Source organism: Equus asinus, chromosome 28 (genome assembly GCF_041296235.1).
Source record: "Equus asinus isolate D_3611 breed Donkey chromosome 28, EquAss-T2T_v2, whole genome shotgun sequence".
Lineage (NCBI taxonomy): Eukaryota > Metazoa > Chordata > Mammalia > Perissodactyla > Equidae > Equus > Equus asinus.
The window spans coordinates 24,818,610-24,844,270 of record NC_091817.1 but is presented as its reverse complement, the minus strand read 5'-3'; the positions used below and the strand labels follow the sequence as shown (position 1 = coordinate 24,844,270).

At 52.3% G+C, this 25,661-nt stretch overlaps 1 protein-coding gene across 1 annotated transcript in view; it reads left to right on the top strand.

Moving 5' to 3' along the window:
- The window catches only part of CNGB1 (cyclic nucleotide gated channel subunit beta 1), a 68,350-nt gene extending 47,949 nt beyond the window's left edge, over positions 1 to 20,401 (top strand). The window contains exons 27-35 of the mRNA XM_070500426.1: positions 992 to 1,133; positions 1,866 to 2,025; positions 3,769 to 3,866; positions 3,964 to 4,047; positions 6,871 to 6,989; positions 7,270 to 7,416; positions 13,752 to 13,971; positions 17,086 to 17,441; positions 17,787 to 20,401. Coding sequence (XP_070356527.1) covers positions 992 to 1,133; positions 1,866 to 2,025; positions 3,769 to 3,866; positions 3,964 to 4,047; positions 6,871 to 6,989; positions 7,270 to 7,416; positions 13,752 to 13,971; positions 17,086 to 17,424 — 1,309 coding nt within the window. The 3' untranslated portion in view covers positions 17,425 to 17,441; positions 17,787 to 20,401. The remainder of the gene's footprint in view (positions 1 to 991; positions 1,134 to 1,865; positions 2,026 to 3,768; positions 3,867 to 3,963; positions 4,048 to 6,870; positions 6,990 to 7,269; positions 7,417 to 13,751; positions 13,972 to 17,085; positions 17,442 to 17,786) is intronic.
- Positions 20,402 to 25,661: the final 5,260 nt, after the last annotated feature.

The following is a 25,661-nucleotide window of genomic DNA, read 5'->3' as shown; positions in this document are numbered from 1 at the left end:
CTAACTGTGATGCTGCATAACTGGCAGGTGCACGGAGCCCGGGGAGGACCAGGTTAGGGTCATCCTCAGACCGGATGATTGCCAACAGGGTGATGTTCTCAATTTCAGAGCTGAGCAGGGACCCTGGAAGCGTGGGTGTATCAGGACACTGATGTGGTTTCTGTGTCCACAAACCCCTGGCAGGAGGACAGGAAGGCCAAGGACAGCTGGCTGGGATTGCCCCGTCTCGCACCCCTGCCGACCTCGCCCTTCACTGACCCTGGGAGGGCACAGCCTGAGGGTGTGGACAGGCTATGAGGGACTCTACCTGCTTTGTGACAATGAGACTAGCTCAGGGCATTTCCTATGCCTTTTACCACACAGCAGGACTGCATCCCCCATCCATCCCTTCCTGTGTCCAGGGGTTACCGAGGGCGGTGACAGCTTAGAGAAGCTGATGATGCCCTAGGTTCTAGTCTCGGCTCTGGAACTTGCCAGCTGGTGGCCATGGGTGTTCCTTTTCCCTTTGGGGGCCTCAGTGTTACTATCTGGAAAATGGGTGGGTGTGGGGGAGGGTCAGAAAAGGTAGTCTTCAAGATATCTTCCAACTTGATGTTGCTCTTGCTTTCCATGAACCAGCATGGCAGGAGAGCAAAGGAAAGCGTGTGGAAATGGGAAGAATGTTGAGGGAAATGGAGGAAACCCAGGCATCAGGAGTCAGAAAGTCGGATTTCGAGCAGTCTCCTGAAGCCTCAGTCTCCACATCTGTAAATGGGGACGATGACATGTCCTTCCAGGGCTGGGGCAGAGCCGTGACCAGGCCAGATAGACCTGCGAACGTGCTCTGCGGCCTGCAGAGTGCTCTGCGGCAGTGGGAGGCTGTTTTTGTTGCACTTAGGGACTGTAAATGGTTTTCGTTTTTGCACAATGCACATCTGTCAGAGCCGGGCCACCCAGGGACGGCAGGGTGGGGCCTGTGAGGACTTGGGTCCCCTTTCTCTTCCCTCCCTAGTTACATTCGCTGTTACTACTGGGCTGTGAAGACTCTCATCACCATCGGCGGGCTCCCCGACCCCAAGACGCTCTTTGAAATCGTCTTCCAGCTGCTGAACTATTTCACGGGCGTCTTCGCTTTCTCCGTGATGATCGGACAGGTGGCTGGGTCTTTAGTCTGGTTACCCCTCAACCTGCCTGCAGGGCCCACTGTCTCCCACTGCTGCCAGGAGGGTCCCCATCTGTGCCCATTCCTTTCGGACTAAGCCCAGGAAAGAGCACTGGACCTCAAGTCAGGAGCCTGGAGCTCTGGGACCCGCTGGGTGAAGGCGGTGGTGGAGGTCCCTCTCTTAGGTCATTTGCCATTTGAACTGTCAGTCCCCTTGGGATGTTTGGGAGAGCTGGGCTGAATGGCTTTCTGCAAAGGCTGAGGGTGTGGGCTACTCCCATGGAGAGAAACCCCTGGGGGTTGCTAATGTGCTGGGGGCGCAGCTCACATTACAGTCAGTGCAGGAGGTGACCATCAGTGGTCCTAGGTGTTACATTTGAGGGGCCCTACCCCGAGGAGCAGCACACTGGGTTCACATATCCTCCAGCGTGAGGTCAAAGTGGCCTCTGGCACCGAGGGGCCACCTTGTGCCAGAATCAGCCCGGCTCCTGTGTGGCCCCAGGGACCTGAGGCCACCAAGAGGCCAGCAGCCTCACTCCTCCCATCTGACGTCCTCGCTGGAGGCAGGACGTCCCCTATCAGCAAAACCCCTGCGTGTGGACATGGATCTCTCCGCTAATCTCCCCCACCCCCGGGAGCGCGCCCCCCTGGTCTGTGTAGAGCAGATGTAAAGCCCATTGCATGGCCCTACTCTGACCCAGCGGCTTCCTTGCCCTTGTCCCAGATGAGAGACGTGGTGGGGGCCGCCACCGCGGGGCAGACCTACTACCGCAGCTGCATGGACAGCACGGTGAAGTACATGAACTTCTACAAGATCCCCAGGTCCGTGCAGAACCGGGTCAAGACCTGGTACGAGTACACCTGGCACTCCCAAGGCATGCTGGGTAAGACCCGCCCCCTGCCACCAGCTCCCCCTCGACTGCTGTCGGCCCGCGCCCTGCCTTCCTGCCCTCGGCCTGTGTCCCTGAGGCCCTCAGCTCCGGGGCCTCTCTTGGCTGCGGTCCCAACCTCTAAGTGAGAGGGGCCTGGGGAGGCTTGTGAGGTGCCCCAAGCTGGCCCATTGGAGACCCCTGAAGACTCGAGGGGCTTGTCTTCTAGACGCTCCGCCCACCTCACGATGCATCCCCATCAGAGATGGAGGTACTGTTGAAATCGACAGAGAAGGAGACACACTCTTTCTGTCTCTGTCTCTCTCTCTTTCCATGTATATACATATATCTATATTTTTTGGTAAATTTTTGATGTTATGCTTTGCTTCTGAAATTACTCAGCTCTAACCACGTGTTTAATTCACCGTTGTTTCTGCCTCCTCGTCAGTGGCGGTGTGCTCAGTGATTCTCGCAATGTGGGAGAATCTACCCATAAATTGTTTCCACATGTAGTGAGGTTTTCATGGATTCTAAATGGAACCCTTAATGAAATTAGAATGTGCTAATTGCATGTTAATTAATTTTAATTTTTTTCCAGCTTCTTTTTTACCTTTGGGAGCTGGTCATTTTGTTTTCAGAGCTTACATGTCGTTTTGGGGGTCTCTGAAAACCCTGTAGGCCCCTGGCACTGTGGCTAGAGCCCCCGACCTCCTTCAGCCAAACAAAAGGGCCCCACGGGGTCCCCTGTGGTCTCGAGGAAGGCACGCTTCAGCCCCGAGGTCTCCTGGGCTGGGGTGTTGGCAAGTCTGTGGACGATGAGTGTAGAATTTTCGTTATTATCTGTTGCTAGTGCACAGGGCTCTACAGTTTACAAGGCAGGGTCACATCCATGATCTCATTCCATTCTGGTGACAGCTTTGTGACATCTGTGTCGCTGCCCCCTTTCACGGGGGCACACACTGAGGACCAGAGAGGGCCCTGACCTACCCAGACGCACCCAGAGCTCGAGCCCATAAGTGACTGTGGTGCGGTGGGAGGGGCAGGGGGCTGGTCAGGCGGTGCTTTCCTGTGTCCAGTCCCTGCGCTCACTCCGTGCCAGGCTCTCTGCTGGGCACCACAGACCCCATGGTGGCAAAACAACCTTGTCCCCTGCTCTCCTGGGACATGTTCTGGAGCCCAACTGCTTGGCTGGAGTCCTGATTCTGTCCCCCTGGGCTGTGTGGCCGTGGGCAAGTCACTGCCCTCTGGAGCCTCCCTTTGCTTGTTTGTAAAGTGGGGATTACAGTGGTGGGCACCTCCCGGGCTGCTGGGGGCACTTAATAAAATCATCTTCACCAAACACTCTGTGAAAATAGTGTTCAGATACTTTAGTTCTTGCTAATGTTCATATAGTCTGAGTAGGGGAGACAGATGGCTAACAAACAATTGCAATAAAGGGTGTGAGAAGTGTGACAGCACGGGGACTGCTAACATAATAACTGGGTGGGGGGATCTCAAGGGAAGGCTTCCTGGAGGAGGTGGCTTTAGTTCCAGGTTCTGAAGGATGAATAAGAGTTAGCCAGGGAAGCACATGAGGGTGTTCTTGGCAGAGGGAAAGGCACCCACAAAGGCGGGAGAGGGCATTCTCCCCATCCAGAGGTGTTCTGGTGGTGGGGCGGTGGTGTGCCCGGGCCAGCCAGTGCAGTGTAGACTTGGCCCTGTGTGGGTCGGGGAGGGACCTGGCTGTGCCCCTGACCCGTGCCAGGGTCTCGTTTGTAGACGAGTCAGAGCTGATGGTGCAGCTTCCAGACAAGATGCGGCTGGACCTCGCCATTGACGTGAACTACGACATCGTCAGCAAGGTGGCGCTCTTCCAGGTAAGGCCCGCCCAGCGCCCTGGCCCTCAGGCTCTGGGACACCCCAAGCCCGCGCCTTACTCTCAACCGGGCTCCTCTCCCCGCCCTTCCGGGACAGGGCTGTGACCGACAGATGATCTTTGACATGCTGAAGAGGCTTCGATCTGTCGTCTACCTGCCGAACGACTACGTGTGCAAGAAGGTGAGTGCCCAGGCAGCGGCAGCGCCCTCTGAGACCCACAGCCCCCGCCGTCAGAGTGGGCCGGGAGGGGGACGTGCGGGCCCAGGGAGAGCGAGCTGCCCTGGAGGAGAGGAGCGGCCGCAGCTCTGTGCTCTGGCCAGCTGACCCCAGGCGCCCGGGGTGCTGGGCACGAGGGGGCTTTGTCCAGCTCCAGGCCCTGAGCTCAGAGCGGCCTCAGGCCTCAGCGTGGGACCACAGCGGGCCAGGACGAGCACCCCACTTTACAGAGGAGGGAAGAGAGGAGCCTGAAGAGAGGCAGGCCTTGACTGTGTCGCTGGGACTGCTTCCAGGGCCTTGGGCTTCCGACCAGGAGAGCGGGGTGGTGGCGGGGATGGGTCAGAGGTTGCAAACTGATGGCCCTTGTGTAGGAGCCAGCCCACAGATGTTTTGTAGAGGTTGTTTTTGAGGGTTTTTTTTTTTTTTTTGCCTAATCTAAAAAAATAGAAAAAAGGTGAATTAGTCCCCAACCTTCAAAAATTAGAAAGTTTCACATAGAAATCCAGATTTCTGCCTGAAAACAGAAAGTCTTCTAACACTGAGCCCCACTTTCCCAAATAGTGAGACTCAGCTGGAGTGGAGAGGGGGCTGCCCCTGAAGGGGGACGTCGTGCTCTCTCTGCATGCCACAGGCCCCGCCACTCCCCACTGCCCCATACCAGGCTCCCTTCACTCCTGTGCGTCACCCCCATGGTCCTGGAAAACACTTGGGTTTGAATGGCAGGGCTGGTCAGTGTCTAGGGCCCTCTCTGCTCTCACTCTTTGGGATTCAAGGGGAGACCAAGGGTGCTTGGTGAGTGAGTAGCGGGGTAGGGAAACAGGAAGCAGATTTCAGTCCTCTCGTTATAGAGCTGTTAGTAAGGCTAGATATGTAAGAGGGTCAAAATATTGCCCAAGCAAACCCCATAAGATTCAGGAACCCCCAGCCCAAGAGGCTCCTGTCTCCAAGTTCTTTGCTTCAGCGAAGTTTCTAGAAGCAGTGAGCTGCAGGGAGAAGGGGAAAGTGTGTTGCAGATGGCTGAGAGTTTAAAGCAGCAGCCTGAGAGGCCAAGAGAGGTTTGGGAGCAATAGAGTGATTTATCTGACATTGGAGCCACTTCCTGGCTATGCAGCCTTGGGCAAGTGGCTTGTCCTGAGTCTGGCTCTTCTCATGGGTAAAGTAAGGATAGCAATAGTGCCTCCCTCGCAGGGTGGTTGTGAGAATTGAATAAGATGTGCATACGGAGTTTGGCACTGTGCCTAGCACAGAGCAGGTGCCATTGATGCTGCTGCCATCCTTGTGGGTGCCGTACAGCTTGCTTCAGAAGAGGAAACGAGGATCAGGTGGTGGGGAGTTTGCAGTTGGAAGCTGAAGGGAGCCCTTGGTGAGCGTGTGTGCATGGCGCCCTCTGCCCTCTGGCTTTGCTCTGCAACACTTTTGCTGAGAGCCACCTCCTCCCCCCCCTCCCCCCCCCCACCCGCTGCTCCCAGGCTGGTTAGTGAGGGAGGGTGAGCTCTGGGTGAGGTCCCAGTCAAACTGGATGCAGAAACAGGGAAACGGAGCTTTCCTCCCTCTTGTTAAGAAGGTCATGCAGGTGTAAGACGGCCAGGAGATGTTTGTCAATGGATCAGAAGTGTCCTTGGTCTCTCTCCCTTTAAACCTGCCTGGTGCGACCGACAGGCAGCGAGCAGGCAGGGGCCTGGAGGGCGTGAGCCGGGGAGGTGCCTGGCACCCTGGATATTTTGATTGCAAGCCATTCGTTCACTCACTCACTCACTCACTGGGTTTAATTTGGGATCAGGACCACTGTATCAGTTTGCTGCCACACACGGGGCTGCGGAAACAGCAGGAACGGATTGTCTGACAGCTCTGGAGCTGGAAGTCCAAGGTCTGGGTCCCAGCGGGGTGGGTTCCTTCTGAGGCTGCGAGGGAAGGGTCTGCCCCAGCCTCTCTCCTTGGCCTGGAGATGGCCATCTTCTCCCCGAGCCTCTTCGCATCGCCTTCCCTCTATGCCCGTCTCTGTGTCCAAATGTCCCTTTTATAAGGATACCAGTCAGATTCAGGGCCCGCCAACTCCAGGGTGACCTCATCTTAACTCATTACATCTGCAATGACCCTATTTCCAAATGAGGTCACCTTCTGAGGAACGGGGTGCGGGGGGTAGGATGTCACAGATGGATTTGGGGGGCACAGTTCAACCTGTAGCAACCGTGAACTCTGGAGCCAGCCTGTCAGGGTTCAGACCTGGCTCTGCCTCGCCTGGATTCACGACCTTGGGCGAAGGGATCTCCTCCGAGGGCTGCTGGGGATTAAGCAGGCTTAGCCCCGCAAAGCCCTTGCCACGGCGCCTGGCGCAAAGAGATGTTACGTAAGCGCTAGCCGTTATTGTTGTTCCTACTTCAGTCAGCACGTGCTTTCTGAGCTCCTGATGTGACATGTGCTCTGCCTGGATATCGGTTTGTTGAATGAACCACTGTTAGACTCTCCAGGCCTCTGGGCCCTCCATCGTGTGGATAGCGGGAGAATTTGCGGAATACCGTGACTCCTGTGCCTCCTAGCTTAGGTAGCTCTTTCCTTCCCATCACATCTCTAACTCCCCACCTGTCAGTGAGGCGGGCTCCCCACAGATGACGAGACTGAGGCCCGACCAGGGATGTGACTGCCTGCAAACCACACACCAAGTCGGTGGCAGGTCTGGACCCCAGCCCAGGTTCCTCCGAGCTGCCCCACCAGCCTCGAGGCCCAGCCCTGCTGCTTCTCTAGTCCCCTTTGGCGATGGCCGAGGGACTCACCCCTTCTCTGTTTCAGGGCGAGATAGGCCGCGAGATGTACATCATCCAGGCGGGGCAGGTGCAGGTCTTGGGGGGCCCGGACGGGAAGTCTGTGCTGGTGACACTGAGAGCTGGATCTGTGTTTGGAGAAATAAGGTGAGAGGGGAGCTGGGCTGAACCAGGGGACCTGGGCAGAGGCTGGGGAGGCAGGGGGGATGGGCAGTGGCGGTACCACGTCCTCAAGGGCCCTTTGGTGGGTCGGAGGACTCCACTGTGGATGCAGCCCCAGCACCTGCTGACAACGCAGGGTGGTCCCCGGCTCTTGCCTGCGTGAGGCCATCGCTGTGCTGCGTGCGGCGGGGGGGGAATGAAGATTTTAGTGTGGTCAAGACTGCAGCCTCTGAAGGGTCTCACGTCGCTCCCTTCTCCGCCCAAGCTTGCTGGCTGTCGGGGGCGGGAATCGGCGCACAGCCAACGTGGTGGCCCACGGGTTCACCAACCTCTTCATTCTGGACAAGAAGGACCTGAATGAGATCTTGGTGCATTACCCCGAGTCTCAGAAGTTGCTCCGGAAGAAAGCCAGGTACATGTTTTTTAATTAAAAATATCTGAGTGTACTTCAGTGTGCATTTCCTGAGGAGTGGGGCTTTCTCTTACGTAAACGTAGTACCTTTATCAAAATCAGGAAATTCGATATTCAAGCAAGACTGTTATCTCATCCTTAATCCATATTCAGCTTTTGCTAATGGTCCCCAAAGTGTCTTTTATAGCTTTGCTTTTCTTCTTTTCCATTCCTGGATCCAGTCTAGGAGCACCCATTGCTCTATGTTGCCACGTATCTTTTGTCTCCTTGCATCTGGGATCAACGTTCCACAGCCTTTTTCTATCTTTAAGAACTTTGACTTCTTTAAAGAGGACAGGCCAGTTACTTTGAAGAATGTCCCTCAATTTAGGTTTATCTGATGTTTTCTTGTGACAACATTCAGGTTCTGCATTTGGGGCAGGAATTACTCAGAAGTGACATTGTGCCCTTCTCAGTGCAGCATATCGAGAGGCAACGCGATGCTGGTTTCTCCCAATATTGGTGATTTTTCCTTTGATCCCTTGGTTAAAGTTTCTGTACTCTGAAGTTACTATTTCTCTCTTTGTAATTAATAAGTAATTAGTGGGGAGTCACTCTGAGACTGTATAGACCTCCTGTGATCCTCCTCAAACTTTCGCTCGGTACTTTTAGCATCCACTGAAGGTTCCTCACGATGATTGACAGCACGGTTGCACGATGGTAATCTTCTAACTCCATCACGCCTTCTGCATTTATTAGCCAACATTCTACTGCAAGGAAGAGCTTTCTCTTCTCTCCCATTTAACTGTCTAATCATTTGTCTCTTTATAACTGTATGGATTTACTTTATTCCATGAATATCCTGTGACAATCATTATTTTGATGCTCAAATTCTTCCAGATCTGGCCAGGGGCACCTCTGCAGCCTGGCTCTAGTCACCCTTTGTGAGGCCCCCCTCCTTCTTTAGCACGTCGTTGTTCACAGGCAGAGTGAGATGCCCTGAGCTCGTCTTGGCCCTTCCCTGCTGCATCCCTGGAAATGGCCATTTCTCCAAGGAGCCTTGATTCTTGTTAGAGGGGAATGGTTTTTAGAAATCAGGATCTGAGTACCAAGTGTACTCATTGCTTCTGGAGTGCTGCTAGAGCTGGGAAATACACCCACATCCACACCTGTATGGAGAAATGCAAATATATACACACACACACACCATCAATGTCTGTTTTTCTGTCTGTGTCTATCTATATCTGCATCTATATCTATATCTATCTATCTAATTTCAACCCAGTACCACAGAGTGCATTCTGATCTTCTCCTTTTCCACATTTATAAATTCCTTGTCCAACACAGGGAAGTGTGGCTCCCTTTATCCTCATTGCATTTGTGGATGGTTTGGTCCTCCTCCAGAGAGATGGCAGCATCCGGATCAGCACCCCGTGCTCCCGGAGACAAGGCAGCCTCCTGTGCAGGGCCTTTCTCGCTTTCTGTGGCCTGAGCGCACACGGCGACAGCATCATGTTCAGTTACCTGGATGAGCTCTTTCTCCTCCCTTTCTGGTGGGCGTTTGGTTCGTTTGCGATACTGCTGGGTTCATGTGTTTCAGTCTGCGTTGTTCCATTTTCACGTCCCCCCACCCGATCCTCGCTGATTGCTGTTGTTCTGAATATCTAGAACATTAACAAGGCACCAAAAGTCGAAATGCTATGAGACAGTGGACTCAGAGAACGCCCCAGCTCCCCCCACCTGTCGCCACCCACCCCTATCCGGACCCATGCTTGCTAGTTTCTGCTTTTCTCTTCTTGTGTTTCCTTTTGCAAAAATAGGCAGATCCGTGAATATTTTCTTATTTCCCTTTCTGTCTTACACAAAAGCGAGCATGCTGTTCATTCTCTTTTTCACTTTGCTTTTTTCACATGACACATCCTGAGAAACGTTCCCCATCGGTCATAGGCAGCTTCCTCCTTTGGGCAGCTGCAGAGCGGTTCTGTGAATGGGTGTTTGGGCCAGTTCCAATATTTTGCAATTGCAAACAGTGCTGCAGTGAATAACCTTGTGCATCTGTATTTTGTATCACTGGGGAGTAGGTAATTTTTTAGAAAAGCAGTTGCTTTTAAACCCTTAAGATCAGGTTTTAAATTAGGCGATGGAGGCAGCGTGGTGTCGTAGAAAAACCGCAATAGGCTTGGGAGGCTGGTAAGGCTCAAACCCCATCCATGTGCGGTACTGGCTGTGTGACCTTGGAAAAGTTACTTAACTTTTCTGGTCTCAGTTTTCTCCGCTCTACAATAAGGGTAGTCAGCCCCTACTTTGATGTTAAGAAGATTATATAAAATAGCATTTGTGAATGTCTCCAGCAGGGTGCCAGGGGTATGGGAGAACTCAATAAATGCTGATAATAATTGCTCCTCTTTAGCCATTAAATTCTCTCTATAATTTTTCCGTTGGATAAAGCCTTTTGAATCCACATATCTGATTTTTCTCCCTTGCCTTTTATCACACATTCTTATTTTCCACTTCATTCTATGAAATGACACCATAAATAAGCTGCACAGAGAGTGGTCCTGATAAAGGAACAAACCCACTAGCAGCATTCACACAGCACGATTATTTATTGAGTACGTAGTTCTAGGCCCTGGGGACGCAGCAGGGACCAAACAAAGCCTACATTCTAGTCGGGGAGACTGATGACGGAGACACGAGTGATTGTGTGATGTGTCAGCCGGGGATAAGGGCCGTGAGGCAGCACAGAGCCGCAGGAGGAGGCAGAGGTGATGGAGGGAGCTGTCTGAGATAAGTTGGTTGGGAAGAGCCATTCTGAGGAGGTGGCGTTTCAACTGAGACCGGCACAGAGTGAAGGAACGAGCTGGGGGACTGCCCACAGGGAAAAGCATTCCAGGCAGAGGAAACAGCATGTGCAAAGGCCCAGAGGAAGCACAGGCTCAGTGTGTGTGCAGACCAGCAAGAAAATGAGTGCAGCTTGAGATGGGACAGGAGAAGTCAGGAGGATGAAATTGGGTGGGGCCTTGGAGGTGAAGCCTCACAAGGGCTTTGGCTTTTAGTCCGAGGGAGACAGGAGCTATGCAGGGTTTTACACAGAGGGGTGACTTGAGGTGACTTAGGTTTTTACAGGTTCCCTTTGGCAGCTCCCAGGTGAGTGGATATAGTGTTTACATCAGAGCGTCATACACACAAGGCCCTGGGGTCCCCTGGGGAAGGAAGCTGCCTGTAACTCATCTTACCCAGCTGCTCCCAGAGAAGCTACCGGGCCCTTCCAAGGGTCTAAAGTTTTCCCACAAAATCTGCCTACTTCCCCCTGCTTCCCTAAGGGCCCAGAGACTACAGTCAATCCTCATTATTCACGGATTCTTTATTGGCAGTTCGCCTGCTCCCTGAAATTTATCCCAAACCGCCAAATCGATATTCAGGGGCTTTCACAGTCGTTCGCAGACGTGCTCAGAGAAGCAAAGCTTGGAGTCACCGGGGTGGCCGCCCAGCTGCAGCTGAGCGGGCGACGCTCCGCCTTCTTGTTTCAGCGCACACCGCCGACAAGCGTCTTGCTGCGGTCTGTGATGCTCCACGTGTCTGTGAGTTTTCTCGGTGACTTTGCTATTTAACACGGCCCCCAGGGTTGTGCTGACGTGCCGTCCTGTGTTTGGAAGGCAAGAAGGCTGGGATGCGCCTCGTCGGGGTGTGAGTTATGGAGCTGTTGGCCCCGAGTTCATTGCTAATGAACCCACATGTATTAAACAAGACGTCTTTCAACAGAAACCCCGAGACAAGGTCCTGTGCTGATCAGTGGGTGAGAATGGTGTGCAGACAGGCTCGCCGAAACCTCAGCCTGTGTCTCTTCCAGAAGCGATGGTTCAGTAGTCGCTGATTCAGGGTTCGCAGGGACTTTATAAAACTTAACTATCGCGAAGAATGAGAATGGACTGTTTACGTCTGAGGACTGGCCCCGGGTCCCCTCGCCCTCCCTTCCTCCCCCTGCCAGAGGAGCGCTGCCCGGGTAGGCCGTGCTCTGGCTGTCACCCCGTTCCTCTGGCTGGGTTAGGTGAGAGCTGGGCACATCAGCCAGGACCCTGCAGGGGCCTTGCTCCTGTCTGTGCCGTGTGAGGTCGTTGAGGAGGGAGGAGGGGCTGACGGCCTGGGACTGGGGGTCCCGGCACGATTCATTCAGAGGGGCTGGCTTTCTGGAGAGGCAAGCTGGAGGAGAAGGGCAGAGGATTGTGGGTGAGCCCTGCCCAGCAATGGAGAGATGGGGTCTGAGAACCACAGCGTCTGGGGACGTCTGAGTGTGGGAGCCACGTGTGGGACTCTGTTGAAGCTCCCGCTTTACAGAGGGGAGACCTGAGGCCCCCAAGAAGTGAAGGACCCGGCTCTTTGGCTTAGCCACGCCAAGAAACGGGGCATGCCGCTTTCTCCAGGAGTGAATGCTTCAGCCTAATTATAGCGAGACACACGTCATCTGAAAATGAGGATAAATTCCCTTAATCTGGAAATGTCCCAGAAGCCAGCTCAGTGTTCCAGAGCAGAGACGGCCGTTAGCAATCAGCCACGGTCTTAGAGACAGTCTTTGTGCGTCATTTTAGTACCATGCTGAGCCTTCTTGCAGACTGTCGTGCCGTGAATTATGGACTCAAATGACACCGGTGACAGTGCCGGGCGTGTAAGAGGCCTGTGATGAATTATCGTGTTTGTGTTCTCCTGGGGGAGCCTCACCTAGAAAATGCAGGTCTTGGGCAATTAATATCAATATGCACAATTTAAACCCATTGCCTCCAATTAGATAAGCAGCCTGTAATGGCCTCATTTTTAAACAAACAAGTTTTGCTGGAACTCTGATGAATGAATTTGCCAATGAGTAGTCTAGACCCGCTAGATTGCGGGCGAAATTCATTTGTTCTTGAGCCAAACCACTCATCACGTACTTGTAGCATGAAAAATTCCTTATAAAGGGCTGGGGCGCTGTTTGATGGAAAATTTTCTCCTTATTTAGAGAAGCAGGGTGGTAGGTGGCGTTTAGACCTGAGTTGTAATTCTGCCTCTGCTACTTTCTAGCAACCTTGGGCGTGTCGCTCCCTCCATTCTGAGCCTCAGTTTCCCCAACTCTCATAGGCAAAATAATCACAGCCCTTTCTGAGTCACAGGAGCACTGTCAGCATCCAAGAAGATAAGGACTATGATGTTGCTTTGTAATCATTAAGTTCTGGGGCACTGGGGTCAGAGGCATGGGTTTGAATTCCGGCTCTGCCACTTCCTTGCTGTGTGGCCTTGGAAAAGTTACTCACCCCCTCTGGACTTCCATATCATCACTTGAAATGAAGGAGAATAATAGGACCTACCTGTGAGGATGACTGTGAGACTTAAATGAAAGAGGATGAGTTCTCTATGGCTGTATAACAACAGGACCGCAAATTCAGTAGCATAAAACCGCACACATCTATTATCTCAGAGTTTATGTGGGACAGAGGTCTGGGGACGGCTCGGGTGGGTCCGCTGCAAGGCTGTAATCATGGTGTGGGCCCGAGCTCGGTCTCATCTGAGGTCTTCACTGGGGGGATGTGCTTCCAAGGCCGCGTGGTTGTTGGCCGAAGCCAGTTCCTTGTGTTGTAGGACTGGGGCCTCGGTTCCCAGCTAGCTGTTGGCCGGTGGCTGCCCTCACATTCTTCCCACCTGGGCCTCCCCCAGCACGGCTGCGTGCTTCATCAAAGCCAGCAAGGGACAGATCCCCTTCCGAGACAGAGATCACAATCCTATGTGACACAGTCACCAAAGTGCTACTCCTTTGCTGTCTTCTCTTGGTTGAAAGCAAATCACGTCCCACTCACCCTCAAGGGGGGGGTCACACAGAGGCATGAACACGGGATCTGGGGATCACAGAGGTCGCCACAGAATGCCTGCCTGTAAAAGACAGCACAGGGCGGGACACATGTAGACCCTCAGTAAGTGGTGACAATGGCGATGGTGATGATGGTGAAATGGCAGTGAAGCTCAAGGAGAAGGAGAAGCAAAAAGCTTTGGGTACTTTCTCATCTGGGATCCTATTTCTGACTCCTTATGTTAAAGCATCCTTCCTTATTTCCTGTGTGACCTCAGAAAAGATACTCACCCCCTCTGAGCCTCCCTTTCCTCATCTGTAAGGTGCAGACAGGAAGACCCACATCATTACGGTTGTTCTGATCATTCAGTGAGATGCTATGCATGAAGCGCTTGGTCTGTGCGTGGCTCAGAAAAGGCACTTGAAAACACTTAGCGTAAACAGACACCAGGGCCCAAGTTCAGCTGAAAGGCCCCTACACACACGAGTCGTTCTCTCCCAGAGCGTGCTTGTGACGTGGGCGGCCACTGCTTTCTTTCAGGCGCATGCTGAGGAATAACAACAAGCCCAAGGAGCAGAAGAGCGTGCTCATCCTCCCTCCCCGGGCGGGCACCCCCAAGCTGTTCACTGCCGCCCTGGCTGCAGCGGGGAAGCTGGGCGCCAAGGGGGCTAAAGGCGGCAAGCTGGCCCACCTCCGGGCTCGACTCAAAGAGCTGGCTGCGCTGGAGGCTGCTGCGAGACAGCAGCAGCTTCTGGAGCAGGTAACACGGCTGGGAGCCCAGCCCCGTCCATGTCAACCGTGTGCCAAGGAGAAGGCCTGTGTACCTAGGGGCCTCAGAGAATGGACCCTGTGTTTAATTTTAGGGAAGTTTTCCCCCTTCTTTGTATCAATCAGGATTCATTTCGTTGCATGCGACAGAACTGCAAGCGACGGTGCAGGCTCAAATTAGCTTGAGAAATCAGGGAATTTCTTGGGTCAAGTAACTAAAAAGTTCAGGCAAGTCTGGATCCAAAAGCTGAGATGATGCCAACGGGATGAGTTTTGTCATCCTGTCATCTCTGCGTTCCTCGGGGATGGCTCCATTCCCAGGCTGGCCCCCGAGAGCTCTGGGATCACGTCTTCCCGCTTAGCAACCCCAACAGAAGGAAAGTACCTGTTTCCCGGTAATTACAGCAAAAGTCCCAGGGTCACTGTCATTGGACGGAATTGGGTCACATGTCCACTCCTGACCCATTCACTGTGGCTCACACACCCATCCCTGGACTGAGAGTGGCCGGGGGGTCCCCACAGGGAAGTCCTGGTGCCACTGCAGAGGTAGGAGCAGTGGGTGTGGGCAGGGGATGTCCCAGACAGCAGTCATGTTCTCATATTTAATACTGTGTCCGTGACAATTCAGAAGATCTGAAAGAAAAAACCCTGCCGACAGGCACAGTGCTGACTGCCTCCACCCCCATAAATCTAGAGGGAATTTTAAAATTAGTTCTGGGACTTTTTTCTGTGACTAATGCCAAGAATGCCAATTAGAATGATTGCACTAATTATGGCTGTTCACGACTATCCTTTAGGGAGGCTCCGGGGGGGGGGGGGGCGTGGGGGGGGGTGGCACAGGAGCTCAGAGGAGGGAGGGGACAGCAGTCTCCGTGACCGAATTCCAAGGAGTCCAGTGAACTCAGTCTCAATCCAGGCTGGTGTCAGAGTCCAGGGGATCTGTCCAGAGGTAGTTTGACAACAGGACTCTGGGGAGTGACATCAAAGCCACCTAGAGTTTCAGGACATTCTCCAGAGACAGCCAGCCATGGCCCCAGATTGAGAATAGACGTGACTGCCCGGCTCACAAACTGGCAGGAGCAGGGTGGAGCTGCAAGTTGGGGCCTTGAGCAGCGGCTGTGTGGGGCTGAGTGGACGCGAGCTCCAGGAGTGTCCTCAGGACAGGGCAAGGCTGCCTCTGAACAGGGGCGTGTTGCTCCTGAGTGTTAGCTCTTCCCTCAGGCAGCCTGGAGATGTGAATTAAATTCGCAGGAGTGTTCTAATAAAGGGCATTTCCCCTGCAATTCAGCACAAGCAGGACAGAACGGCAGAGTGAAAGGAGCTCTTCAATAGCAGTCCAGACCCTGGGTCCAGACCCCGGGTCTAAATCCCGGCTCTGTCATCACCCGCTCTGTGACCTGGGAGGCTCCTCCAGCTTTCTGAGACCCAGATTACTCATGGTCGCCACACGGGGTTGTCCACCATGGGAACCTTTTATAAAAGCATTTGGGACATGGAGAAGCACTTGACCACCCTCCCCATGGTTCTTCTAGTCCTGTCTACAGCTGGGTGCTTCAGGAAGTCCCACAATGGGCCCCGTCTGGGCATCCTGTCCTGAGACTGTGCATGCTTTGACCCACCTATTGCGCCCTCCCGTCCACCCTATACTCTGACACGTGCTTCCAGGACAGGATGCCCAGATGGGGCCCATTGTGGGACTTTCTGAAGCCCCATGGTGTCAGGGGGTATCTGTTCCTCAGAAGCACGCCAGCTGCTCTCACTTAAACTCACCACCCCCAGCTCAAGTGGGTCCTGGATAGCTGAGGACCACCCAGATCTCCTCCTCGGGGGGCTGCTCCCTCCCCAGTTTCCTTCTGTGCAGGGATGGGGTCAGACAGGGCACGAGTATCCACAAAGGCTCACGTTTTCCCCCAATTCCCTACTGACACACAGACTGTGAGTGAGTCTGAAGTGGGTCCTGCAGCAAGCCAGCCTCTGACACTGGGTGTAGGGGAAGAAAGTAGGAATTTTATTGCAAAGCGCTGAGCAAGGAGAACAGCAGCTAAGGAACTCCGGAAAAGCTACAAGCAAGGGTTTTTATCTGGGGTTTTAGGTGGGGGAGGGCGAGCATGTGGCCTTGGGAGCTGACGTTCTAAGAGTCCTGTGCGCAGGCGCGACTGTCTTTCATGTTTGCTCATGGGTCGCGTGTGCAAATTCAAGGGAGTTCTATGTGTTGCATGCGGTGGATTTTTAGTGTATGACAACTAAAGTTTACCATTGGTCATTTTAGCGTCACTGCTCCTGGGTGAGGCTTAGTTGGGGGGGGGGGGTGGCTGTCAGCAAGCTCCTCTCTTATCAGCGGTCCTCCAGCTGTCCTGCAAGGGGAGCTCAGAAACTTCGGTTACTTTGTTTCCCGCGTTAACCTTGTGGCTACAAGGCACGGTTTCACCCTAATCCGGGGAAATTTTAACTCCTTCGTCCTGGGTTTCAAGATCACGACCAGCGTCCCCGGGGAACCTGCAGGCTGGAGGCTGGAGTCACCCACCAAGTCCCCAAACACAGGGGCTCTCTCGGCCTAACGCCGGTGGTACCCAGCCATTCTTCCCCGGGGTCTCAATCTTTGAGCCCTTCCAGAAAGGAGGCCAGGCCACAGCTGCTCCTGCCCTCATCAGTCTTAACCTTGTCCGCATAGAGTTTTTCTCCTTCCCCCAGGAGCACTGAGCCCCGAACCCCGGTCCCCGGGGCAGCCGCGCAGCCTCGCAGGGGTGGTGGTGGCGGCCCTGCGGGTCACGGCCTCTCCTCCCTCAACAGCTCAGGGGCGGGGCCCTGCCCTGGAACTGGCCGCTTCCCTCTCGCTTCCAGCCCTGCAAATCCACGGACATAAAACATCCCCAAGACCTTTCCCCTAAATCCAGCCGGGCCTTTTAATCCTTAAACGTGCCCATAATACTTTGTTTCTACCGAACAACCCTGATGCGGCTCCGCCCCGACCCTGTAGGTTTCCCACCCTGCGCGCCCCACCGTCCTCCTCCTTGCGGGTGGAGAAGGCGTGACGGGGACCCGCCCAAGCCCCTCCAGGACCCTCTGGACGCTCTCTCCCTCACGAGTCACTCTTTCCGGATTCCAGGCCAAGAGCTCTGGAGACGCCGCGGGAGAGGCGGGCTGGGCCGCCCAGGTGCAGCCCGCGGCCCCGGCGGAGGCCGCCCCGGACCAGCCCTCCGCCCGGGAGCCCGCGGCCCCCGACCAGCCCGCCGCCCCGGAGCCCGCGGCCCCCGACCAGCCCGCCGCCCCGGAGCCCGCGGCCCCGCGCTCTCCGCCGCCCGCCTCCCCTGCGAGGCCCGAGGGGGGCGAAGAGGGGGCGGCCGGGCCCGAGGAGCCCTCGGTGCGGATCCGCATGAGCCCGGGCCCGGACCCCGGCGAGCAGAGCCTGTCGGTGGAGATGCCCGAGAAGAAGGAGGCGGAATGAGGCGGCGGCTCCCGCAGGTGCTCCCCCCGCCCCCGCCCCGCGCGCCCCACTCCCCGGGCCGGAACCCCGGTCCGCCATAGGGACCTCAGTTGCCCTCAGTTAACGTCCCGGCCCACATTCCCTCCCGGACATCAGCTTCTTGCAGGGCTGATCTTGAAACCAACAAATTTCAGAGTGTGTGTGTCCCCAAGCTCCCACTGTCACTTGAGAACCCTGCCTCTCCCCGACTGTTATTATTTTTAAGAACAAAACTATTCTCTATTTTGAAAGTTCATCGGCAGGGGATAGAATGGGGCCCCACCACCTGGAAAGCCTCCCTGTGGGGCGTAAAGTGTCATTGAATGTTTGGGTTTTTCCCTTAGGGATTTGGCTCCCACATTTGAAGGATAGAAAACATTTCGGCGGAAAGGAGGGCAGATGTGCTGTTCGTGTGACTGCCTGGAGATGACGGCGCACCGGACCCATGTGTGATGCTGTTTTTTCTTTGCGGGGCGGTCACATAGGCGACGTGATGCTGCTCAGATAGTTAGTGCTTATCTTCCCCAGACTATTCAGCTGGGAGTGATGCCATTGTCTCAGAACAGATAAATGGAAGTGGGCTCCGTGGCCAGGAGCCGGGAGCGTTTCTGAGCATCTCCTCAGCCGGTCACCCAGTTCTGCTCAGCAGGAATTCATCTGTTACTCCCTTTTGACACTCTTGCTATAGAGATGATGTAGCAACTTCGATTAATCCTAGAATCACAGCTGACACCACTGAAGTTCCCGAGATTTCTGCAGATCTTCATGTTACTTTTATGATTAAAAAAAGAAAAAAGGAAAAAGAGTCATTCAGTCCATGAATATTTATGGAGAGGATTTTATTTGCCCGCTGAATGGCTCTTGGGGGAGCTGGCGCTGAAAAACAAAAACTAGTATTGGGCCATTTGTTTCCGCCAGCAACCGTGAGCACAAAAAGCCTGGAATTCCAATAGGTACTGTCCATTTTATATAAAATTACAGGAACCTGGTCAACCTCTGACGGGCCCTTGCGGGCTTGCAAATGAGTGTTTTTATCCATGGAACTAAAAGCAGAACCTTCATTTCCCCTGTGAAAAAATAAAACAATCTGGGAGTTCCCAGGCGGGTCTAAGCATTTCCAAACCCCAGAGTAACAAAGGGATTCATCTGGTCGATGACATATCACGTGACCTGAGTAATCATCACACTGGATATGATGATGAGCGACATCATTATTTTAGCCTTGTAAAAAACTTTTATTGATTTTCATGGGTAATAACACATTTACGTGTGTACAGAAGGATGCCCAGTAAAAATTCTGCCTCCTGCCCCTGGTCCCCAACATGCCTGGTGCCCTTCCTGGAAGCAATCACCATTATCAGTTTCTTGTGTATCCTTCAGAGATATTTTTTTTAAAGATTTTTTAATTTTATTTTATTCCTTTTTCTCCCCAAAGCCCCCCGGTACATAGTTGTATATTCCTCATAGTGGGTCCTCCTAGTTGTGGCATGTGGGACGCTGCCTCAGCATGGTTTGATGAGCAGCGCCATGTCCGCGCCCAGGATTCGAACCAAGGAAACACAGGGCCGCCTGCAGCGGAGTGCGCGAACTTAACCACTCGGCCACGGGGCCAGCCCACTTCAGAGATATTTTTAAGCTCACACAAGTAAATAGGTAAACTCATTCTTGTTTCCTTCCTTTTTTTTACACAACTGGGAATGTACTAGAGCTGCTGTTACTTTTCACTTGCTTTATTCTGGGGATTGCTCTTTATTAGCACATTAAGGGCCTGCTTATTTTTGCATGACTGCAATCTAGTCCGTGGTATGAATGTACCATAACATTTAACCATTCTCCCATTAGTGGGCATGTGCATTGTTTCCAATCTTATGCGGTTGAAAATAATGCTGTAGGGGCAGGCTCCGTGGCCGAGTGAGTGGTTAAGTTCGTGTGCTCCCATTTGGCGGCCCAGGGTTTTGCTGGTTCGGATCCTGGGTGTGGACATGGCACCGCTCATCAGGCCATGCTGAGGCGGTGTCCCACATGCCACAACTAAAAAATATACAACTATGTACTGGGGGGCTTTGGGGAGAAAAAGGAAAAATAAAATCTTAAAAAAAAAGATAATGCTATAATAAAAAGTCTTGTACAGGCATAATTTCACTGGTAAACACTGATTTTAAGTAGGGAAGTTCTGGGGGTTTGGCTGATTTTTTTCTTTACCATCCCTGTTTATCATTCCCGTATTTCCACTACAAATTCCAAGATCTGAGCATAGAGAATGCTTCCATCTTTAGCAGGTATTTCAGATATATCGGTGAAGTAAATGAATTGCCCTTCAGTAGATGGCAAAATGGTTCAAGGACAGTTTCACTGTGAGACCCTATTTTATAAGGTATCTTTTTTATATGAATGTACTGATTCTTTAAATATCAATCCTGGACTGGACACTGCTTATTATATAAAGTGACAGATTCTTGGGGTTCCCAAGAATGGTCCTGGAAAGAAAATTGATTTTGAAATGAAATGAGATTGGCAGTGTCTTAATTTCACTGAGAAATCTCAGAAAACTTGACACTTCCACAAAATTTGGATATTAGAGTAATTGAATTTGAGGCTGGCATGATTCTCCAAATAGAATTGGACTGGTTGATCGCCAAGGTGTAGATTTTACCGCTCAGGAATACGGTCAGTCTGCATCGGAAAGAGGATCTTTAATTTATGGGTGTTGAATCTCTACTAACTTAAAATGTCTCACCTTTTCCTGCATTTTGGTAGAAAATGAATAGCAAGTTATTTTTTTAATTACATAAATATTTTAAGGAAAATGAAAACCAAGAAGCTATTTCAAACTTCATTATCAAAATGTATTCAGCTACCTGGAATGTTTTCATGTGTTTTCTTAATAAACACGAACGCTGCATTTACAGTCTGGCATACATCCTATTACAATGCACTTTAATTAAAGTATTTAGACAAATGTTCCTGGCTTGTGGATTCATTTCAGAAACTGACCAAGTATGACAAACACTTTTGTGAGAAAAACTAAGTTTATTTCCTGGCTTCTGCTCGCTAGCTGGGCTCCTATTGACATCCTTGGGGCTATGACTGATCCTGCACTCCTGTTGCTGGAGTGATATCCCTGTGGCATACCTTCTCAAACCTCCGTGGCCCCTAGGATTCTAAGCCCCTCAAAAACAGCCCCTTTCAGGGGCCGGCCCCATGGCCGAGTGGTTAAGTGCGTGCGCTCCACTTCGGCGGCCCAGGGTTTTGCTGGTTTGGATCCTGGGCGTGGATATGGCACTGCTCATCAGGCCATGCTGAGGCAGCGTCTCACATGCCACAACTAGAAGGACCTAAACTAGAATATACAACTATGTACTGGGGGGCTTTGGGGAGGAGGAGAAAAAAAAAAGAGGAAGATTGGCAACAGGTGTTAGATGCCAATCTTTAAAAAAAGAAAAAAAAGGAAAAAAACCCTAGCCCCTTTATGTCTGGTCCCACAAGCCAAGTGCTTCCAGTATCCCCAACCCCAGTAGACTTGTTCAATGATGCAGAGTGCTGACATACACGGGCTCTGGATTCAGACTGCCTAGCTTCCAATCTCAGCTTGACCACATACCACATGACCATGTAGCATGGATGCCCTCGGTCCTCTCTGAGTCCCGACGACCTCATCTGTAAGATGGAGATAATACATTGCACTGCACAGGGCCACTGTGATGGTCAAATAGTACTGGCATTGCCAAGTTTGAACAGGCAGGAGGAGTAAAGCCAACTCGTTATCCCCCGACTCTTCTACAGGCGGAGTAGAGTGGAAGCCCCCTGAGAACTCGGTCTTCTCTGAGTTCTGCCTCCGCCCAGAGCTATATGCACAGGAGTGGTGTGATCACCTCTGTCCTTGCTCTAAAACTGAGACTTTGTCCAAAGGCCTGGACACATGTTAGTTACAACCATATAAATCACAGCTTTCCTACCATCCGTGAACATAGTTAATCCACTTTCATACAAAAACAGACCCTAAAACACCCAACCCAGGCTTCCTCTCCTGGGAGGGTCGCTCCATCTGGGCTGGGCCCAGGTCAGCTTCATGGGTGTGACCCCTGTGCCGTCACCCATGGCCCTGTGCTTGATTATGCGCTGTCACCACCTTCAAATTCTTAATAATTTTTGGACAAGGGCTCTCGCACTTTCGTTTGCACTGGGCCCCACGGTTTACGTAGCGTATCCTGGCTGGGTTGCAATACCACCTGATACCCGAAGAGGCCAGTGGGAGAGGGAGGGGGAGATGCGTCTTTTTGCTCTCAGCTTCCATCTCCCTTCTTGCAGCCACAGCATCCTGCTCCCTTTTGGAAGAGTACCTTTCAACCATGCAGCGTGACTCAAACATGGTGACCAAGTCAGGCCCATTGGCCCTCTGTCCTGCGAATCTGGATCTTGAGAGCTATTACCCCTCTTCCTTGCTAACAGCACCCTGTTTTGTTACATGCCCAGCTCCAGGGGATGAAGCCCTGGCGTGAGCCATCCCCCCTCTTCTGATCCCTTATGTCAGACACTCACTGTCCCAGCCTTCCTTGTGGCCTGGGGTGGCCATCGACCCAGTTCTAACCAATGAATTAGAAAGGGAAGGAGGACAGGCGGCCCCCTTAGTAAGAGGAAACCCCCCTTTGGCCGCTGTCCCTCTTTCTTCCTGCTTGCCACACTGGTGGGAGAATATATCTGGAGCTGCCACAGCCATCTTGCAACCGAAGAGCCAAAGAATCAGAGCTGCAGACTGTGACGTGCCTGAGATGCTAAACCAACCCCGAAACCACTACTCTCCAGAGTACTTGTTACACGAGATAGTGAAATACCTTCCTTAGCTGGGCCATCTCAGCCCCGATCTCTGTGACCTGCAGCTGGAAACATCCTGAGAGATGATCAACGAGATGGAGAGGGAGGGAAAGAAAGTGGGAACAGATGCAGCACCTCCCACGCGTTCCCAGCGCTCAGCTTCTTATTCCTACAGGGGTTCCTGTCCCTCCTGGCCTGGCCTTCAGCTTTTCCCTGATTACACGGGCTACCTGTGTGTTTTGAATAAATTCACCTTTAGCTTAAGTTGGTCAGCGTTGGTTTCTGTCACTCACAGTGAGAGAAACCTCACCGATGCCGACAAAAGTGCTTCTGGGAGTTTCCTGCTTATTTAAAATTCAAGATCTAGGCCACCCGTTCGGGGCGTCTAGAACAGGCACTGGTGGTTTCTAAACACAAACATCAGGAAGAGACACTCCGAGACGGGAGTAGAGGAGAGAGGAGGCTGTTCCGGCCAAGATCAAGTTCAGATACTTCTCTGTGGAGGGAAAGCGATGGAGAGAGTGCTGTGGCCCATAAGGAGAACGTGGGCTCATTTCCCACGGGCTCTTCCCAGCTCCCTCCCCGTCCTGAAGAGGGACGCAGCAGCAAGGACCCCGGGACAGACCCCTCCTCATTCACATTCCTGTAGACTGAGCTCTCGCTCACCTCTGTCTTTTGCGATGAAGCGCTGAGAACACAGCGGGTTGTGCTTTGTGGCCGTCAGAGAGCTGTCCCTGCTCAAGCAGTCTCTGCAGTCTCGTCCGCCACGCTGCTGAGAGGTGATCAAGAAGGGAATTATCAGACCAAATGAGAGACGAGGACATGGGAACATCAGGTAAACGGATTTATCCTCAGGGGATCAGCACCCTGGCTGGAGACAGAGACAGCCAAGAGAGAGAAAGCCCTGAGGCGCCCTCCCGCCCCAGCCGCGGGCCTGTGGGCAACCTTGGCTGTGGAACTTCCATTCATTCGATACTTTTTAAAAAAATGCTTTCTGTGTGCCAAGCCCTGTTCTGGTTGCTTTCCAGGCCTCAGGAGTCCCATTGCTAAGCTGGGAGGAATAAAGCAATCCTCCAGGGCTGTCGTGAGAAGATTCCGTGGGTAACCCTATTGTCTTAGCCTGCTAGGACATCCATAACGAAATCCCACAGACGAGTCGGCTGCTACAGCAGAAGTTCATTTTCTCGCTGTTCTGGAGGCGGAAGTCCAAGATCAAGGGTTCCATCTCCGGCGAGGCCTCTCTTGCTGGTTTGCAGATGGCTACCTTCTCCCTATGTCCTTACAAGGCCTTTCTTCTGTGTCTGCGGAGGGAGAGCGAGCACTCTCTTAGAAGGTGACTGAGCGTATTGGATCAGGGCCATGCTTATGCCCTCGTTTGACCTTAATTATTTTCTCAGAGGCCTTATCTCCCAGTGCGGCCCCTCTGGAGGCTTGGGCTTCACTATGTGCGTCTGGCGGGACACAGTCAGCCCACAGCACGTAAGCTATGGATGTCAGCATTTCCTGGATTCAGGATCTGGGCACAAGCTCCTCCAAGACTCCTTCAGACATGAAGAGAAAGAAGGCCTAAGTGCCCTTTTATTTTATTATTTCACTGAGCATGAGGTGTTGGGGTCTATGAGGGGTCTTCACCGGTCACCATGGGAGAGTGTCAGCTCTAGCAACAGGGTACCTGGTTAAATTTGAATTTTAGATAAACAGTGAAGGGAGGAAGATTTTTTAGCACAAATAGAGCCCTTGTAATATCTGGGACATGCTTAGGCTGAAACATTATTTGTTATTTATCCAAAATTCAGATTTAGCTGGATGTCCTGAATTTTATCTAGTGACTCCCCTGGGCAAGGACCAACATGGCCGGCACTGTTCAACAGGACTTCAGCCTCCATTGCTGCCCTTGGCCCTGAAAAGGCCCTGGAAAGGCAGGACTAGGCTTTTAGCTGGATGCCTGGCTTCCCCTCTTCTCCAGAGCTCATCATGATTGGTGGAGGAGGAGGGAAAGGACCTGCCCCAGTCTGGTAACCTTTTGTTAGGGATTTTTTTTGTGTGTGTGTGTGAGGAAGATTGGCCCTGAGTTAGCATCTGTTGCCTATCTTCCTTTTTTTGCCTGAGGAAGACTGTCACTGAGTTAACGTCTGGGCCCAACTTCCTCTATTTTATATGTGGGACATGGCCTCAGCATGGCTTGGTGAGCAGTATGTAGGTCCTTGCCCAGGATCTAAACCCACAAACTCTGGGCTGCCAAAGCAGAGCGCACGAACTTAACCATTAGGCCACTGGGCTGGCCCCAGTGTTTGGTTTTTAATATTCATCATTATTAATTTTATCCTGAATGCACACGTGTGATGTTCTGGATCAGAGACAGATTTCTTACTGATTATATTAAAGTAAATAATAAGTCCATGGCCTCTGCCTCCAGGTCCCCCAGGCCTGACCCCTGGCCAGGGACTGAATGTCCTACGTAAGCAGCTGGACACGTCACAGGCGAAGAGCTAGGAAAAATTATGTTTCTTTGCTTATGAAGAGGAAAGAGGTAACTATTGCCCTCCCTTCCTGCAAGAATCTTCCTGGAAACTCAATGGGCCGGAAACCTAACTCCAACCCTTCGTTATGTCAATCTCTCGCCAGCAGATGCATAGCCCCCAGTCTCTCTGCTTTTATGTCTGGTAGAGTCTCCAAGTTCTGGGACTTCATCCCATTTGTTCGTTTGTTTGATGTAAATACCTGGGGAGACAGCCCTGGAGTCTTCCAGCACCTTGGAGTTTGACCTAGGGACCGGAGCCCAGCTGGAGCCATTTGGCCTTCTCCCCAGATAAGAGGAACTTTATCATCCTTTCAGAGGAGAGCAATTAACCAGACAAATGGCTGCAGATCTAATTATCACCATGTGCGCAGGGTCTCAGGAGGCCGGGGCTTCCCCCGGAGCCCTGGGAAATTCAGGGAAGTTTTATTTCCTACAGTCAGTCTCTATAAAAACATGCATATAGACTGTGGTGATCAACCCCGCCTCTCACATTTCCAGATTTCTGAAACCAAAAGCGTTTTGCTCCTTAAAGAAAGGGAAAAAAGAGCTTGAAGTGTTTCCAGAAAGATCTGAATGAATAATTCCGATAATACTGAAAACTTCTGTATGTAAGCCTAAAGTAAGTAAATGATTTTAAAATCAGATTGACCTGAATTCCACAGAGAGTCACATATTCGATGACTCTTGGCAAATTTGTAATGAACAGCACCCACCAGGAAAGACAATGAGCCACAAAAGTTTGTACCAAAAAATAAGGCTTTGGCTTCTATTGAAACCTGAATTTACTAGAAAGGATAGGCCTGAGGATGTCGGTAGGTCCTCGTTTTAATTGCCCCTTAGGAACATTACATGATGACCGTGGAGAAATTTTTGAAGACTAGAAAAG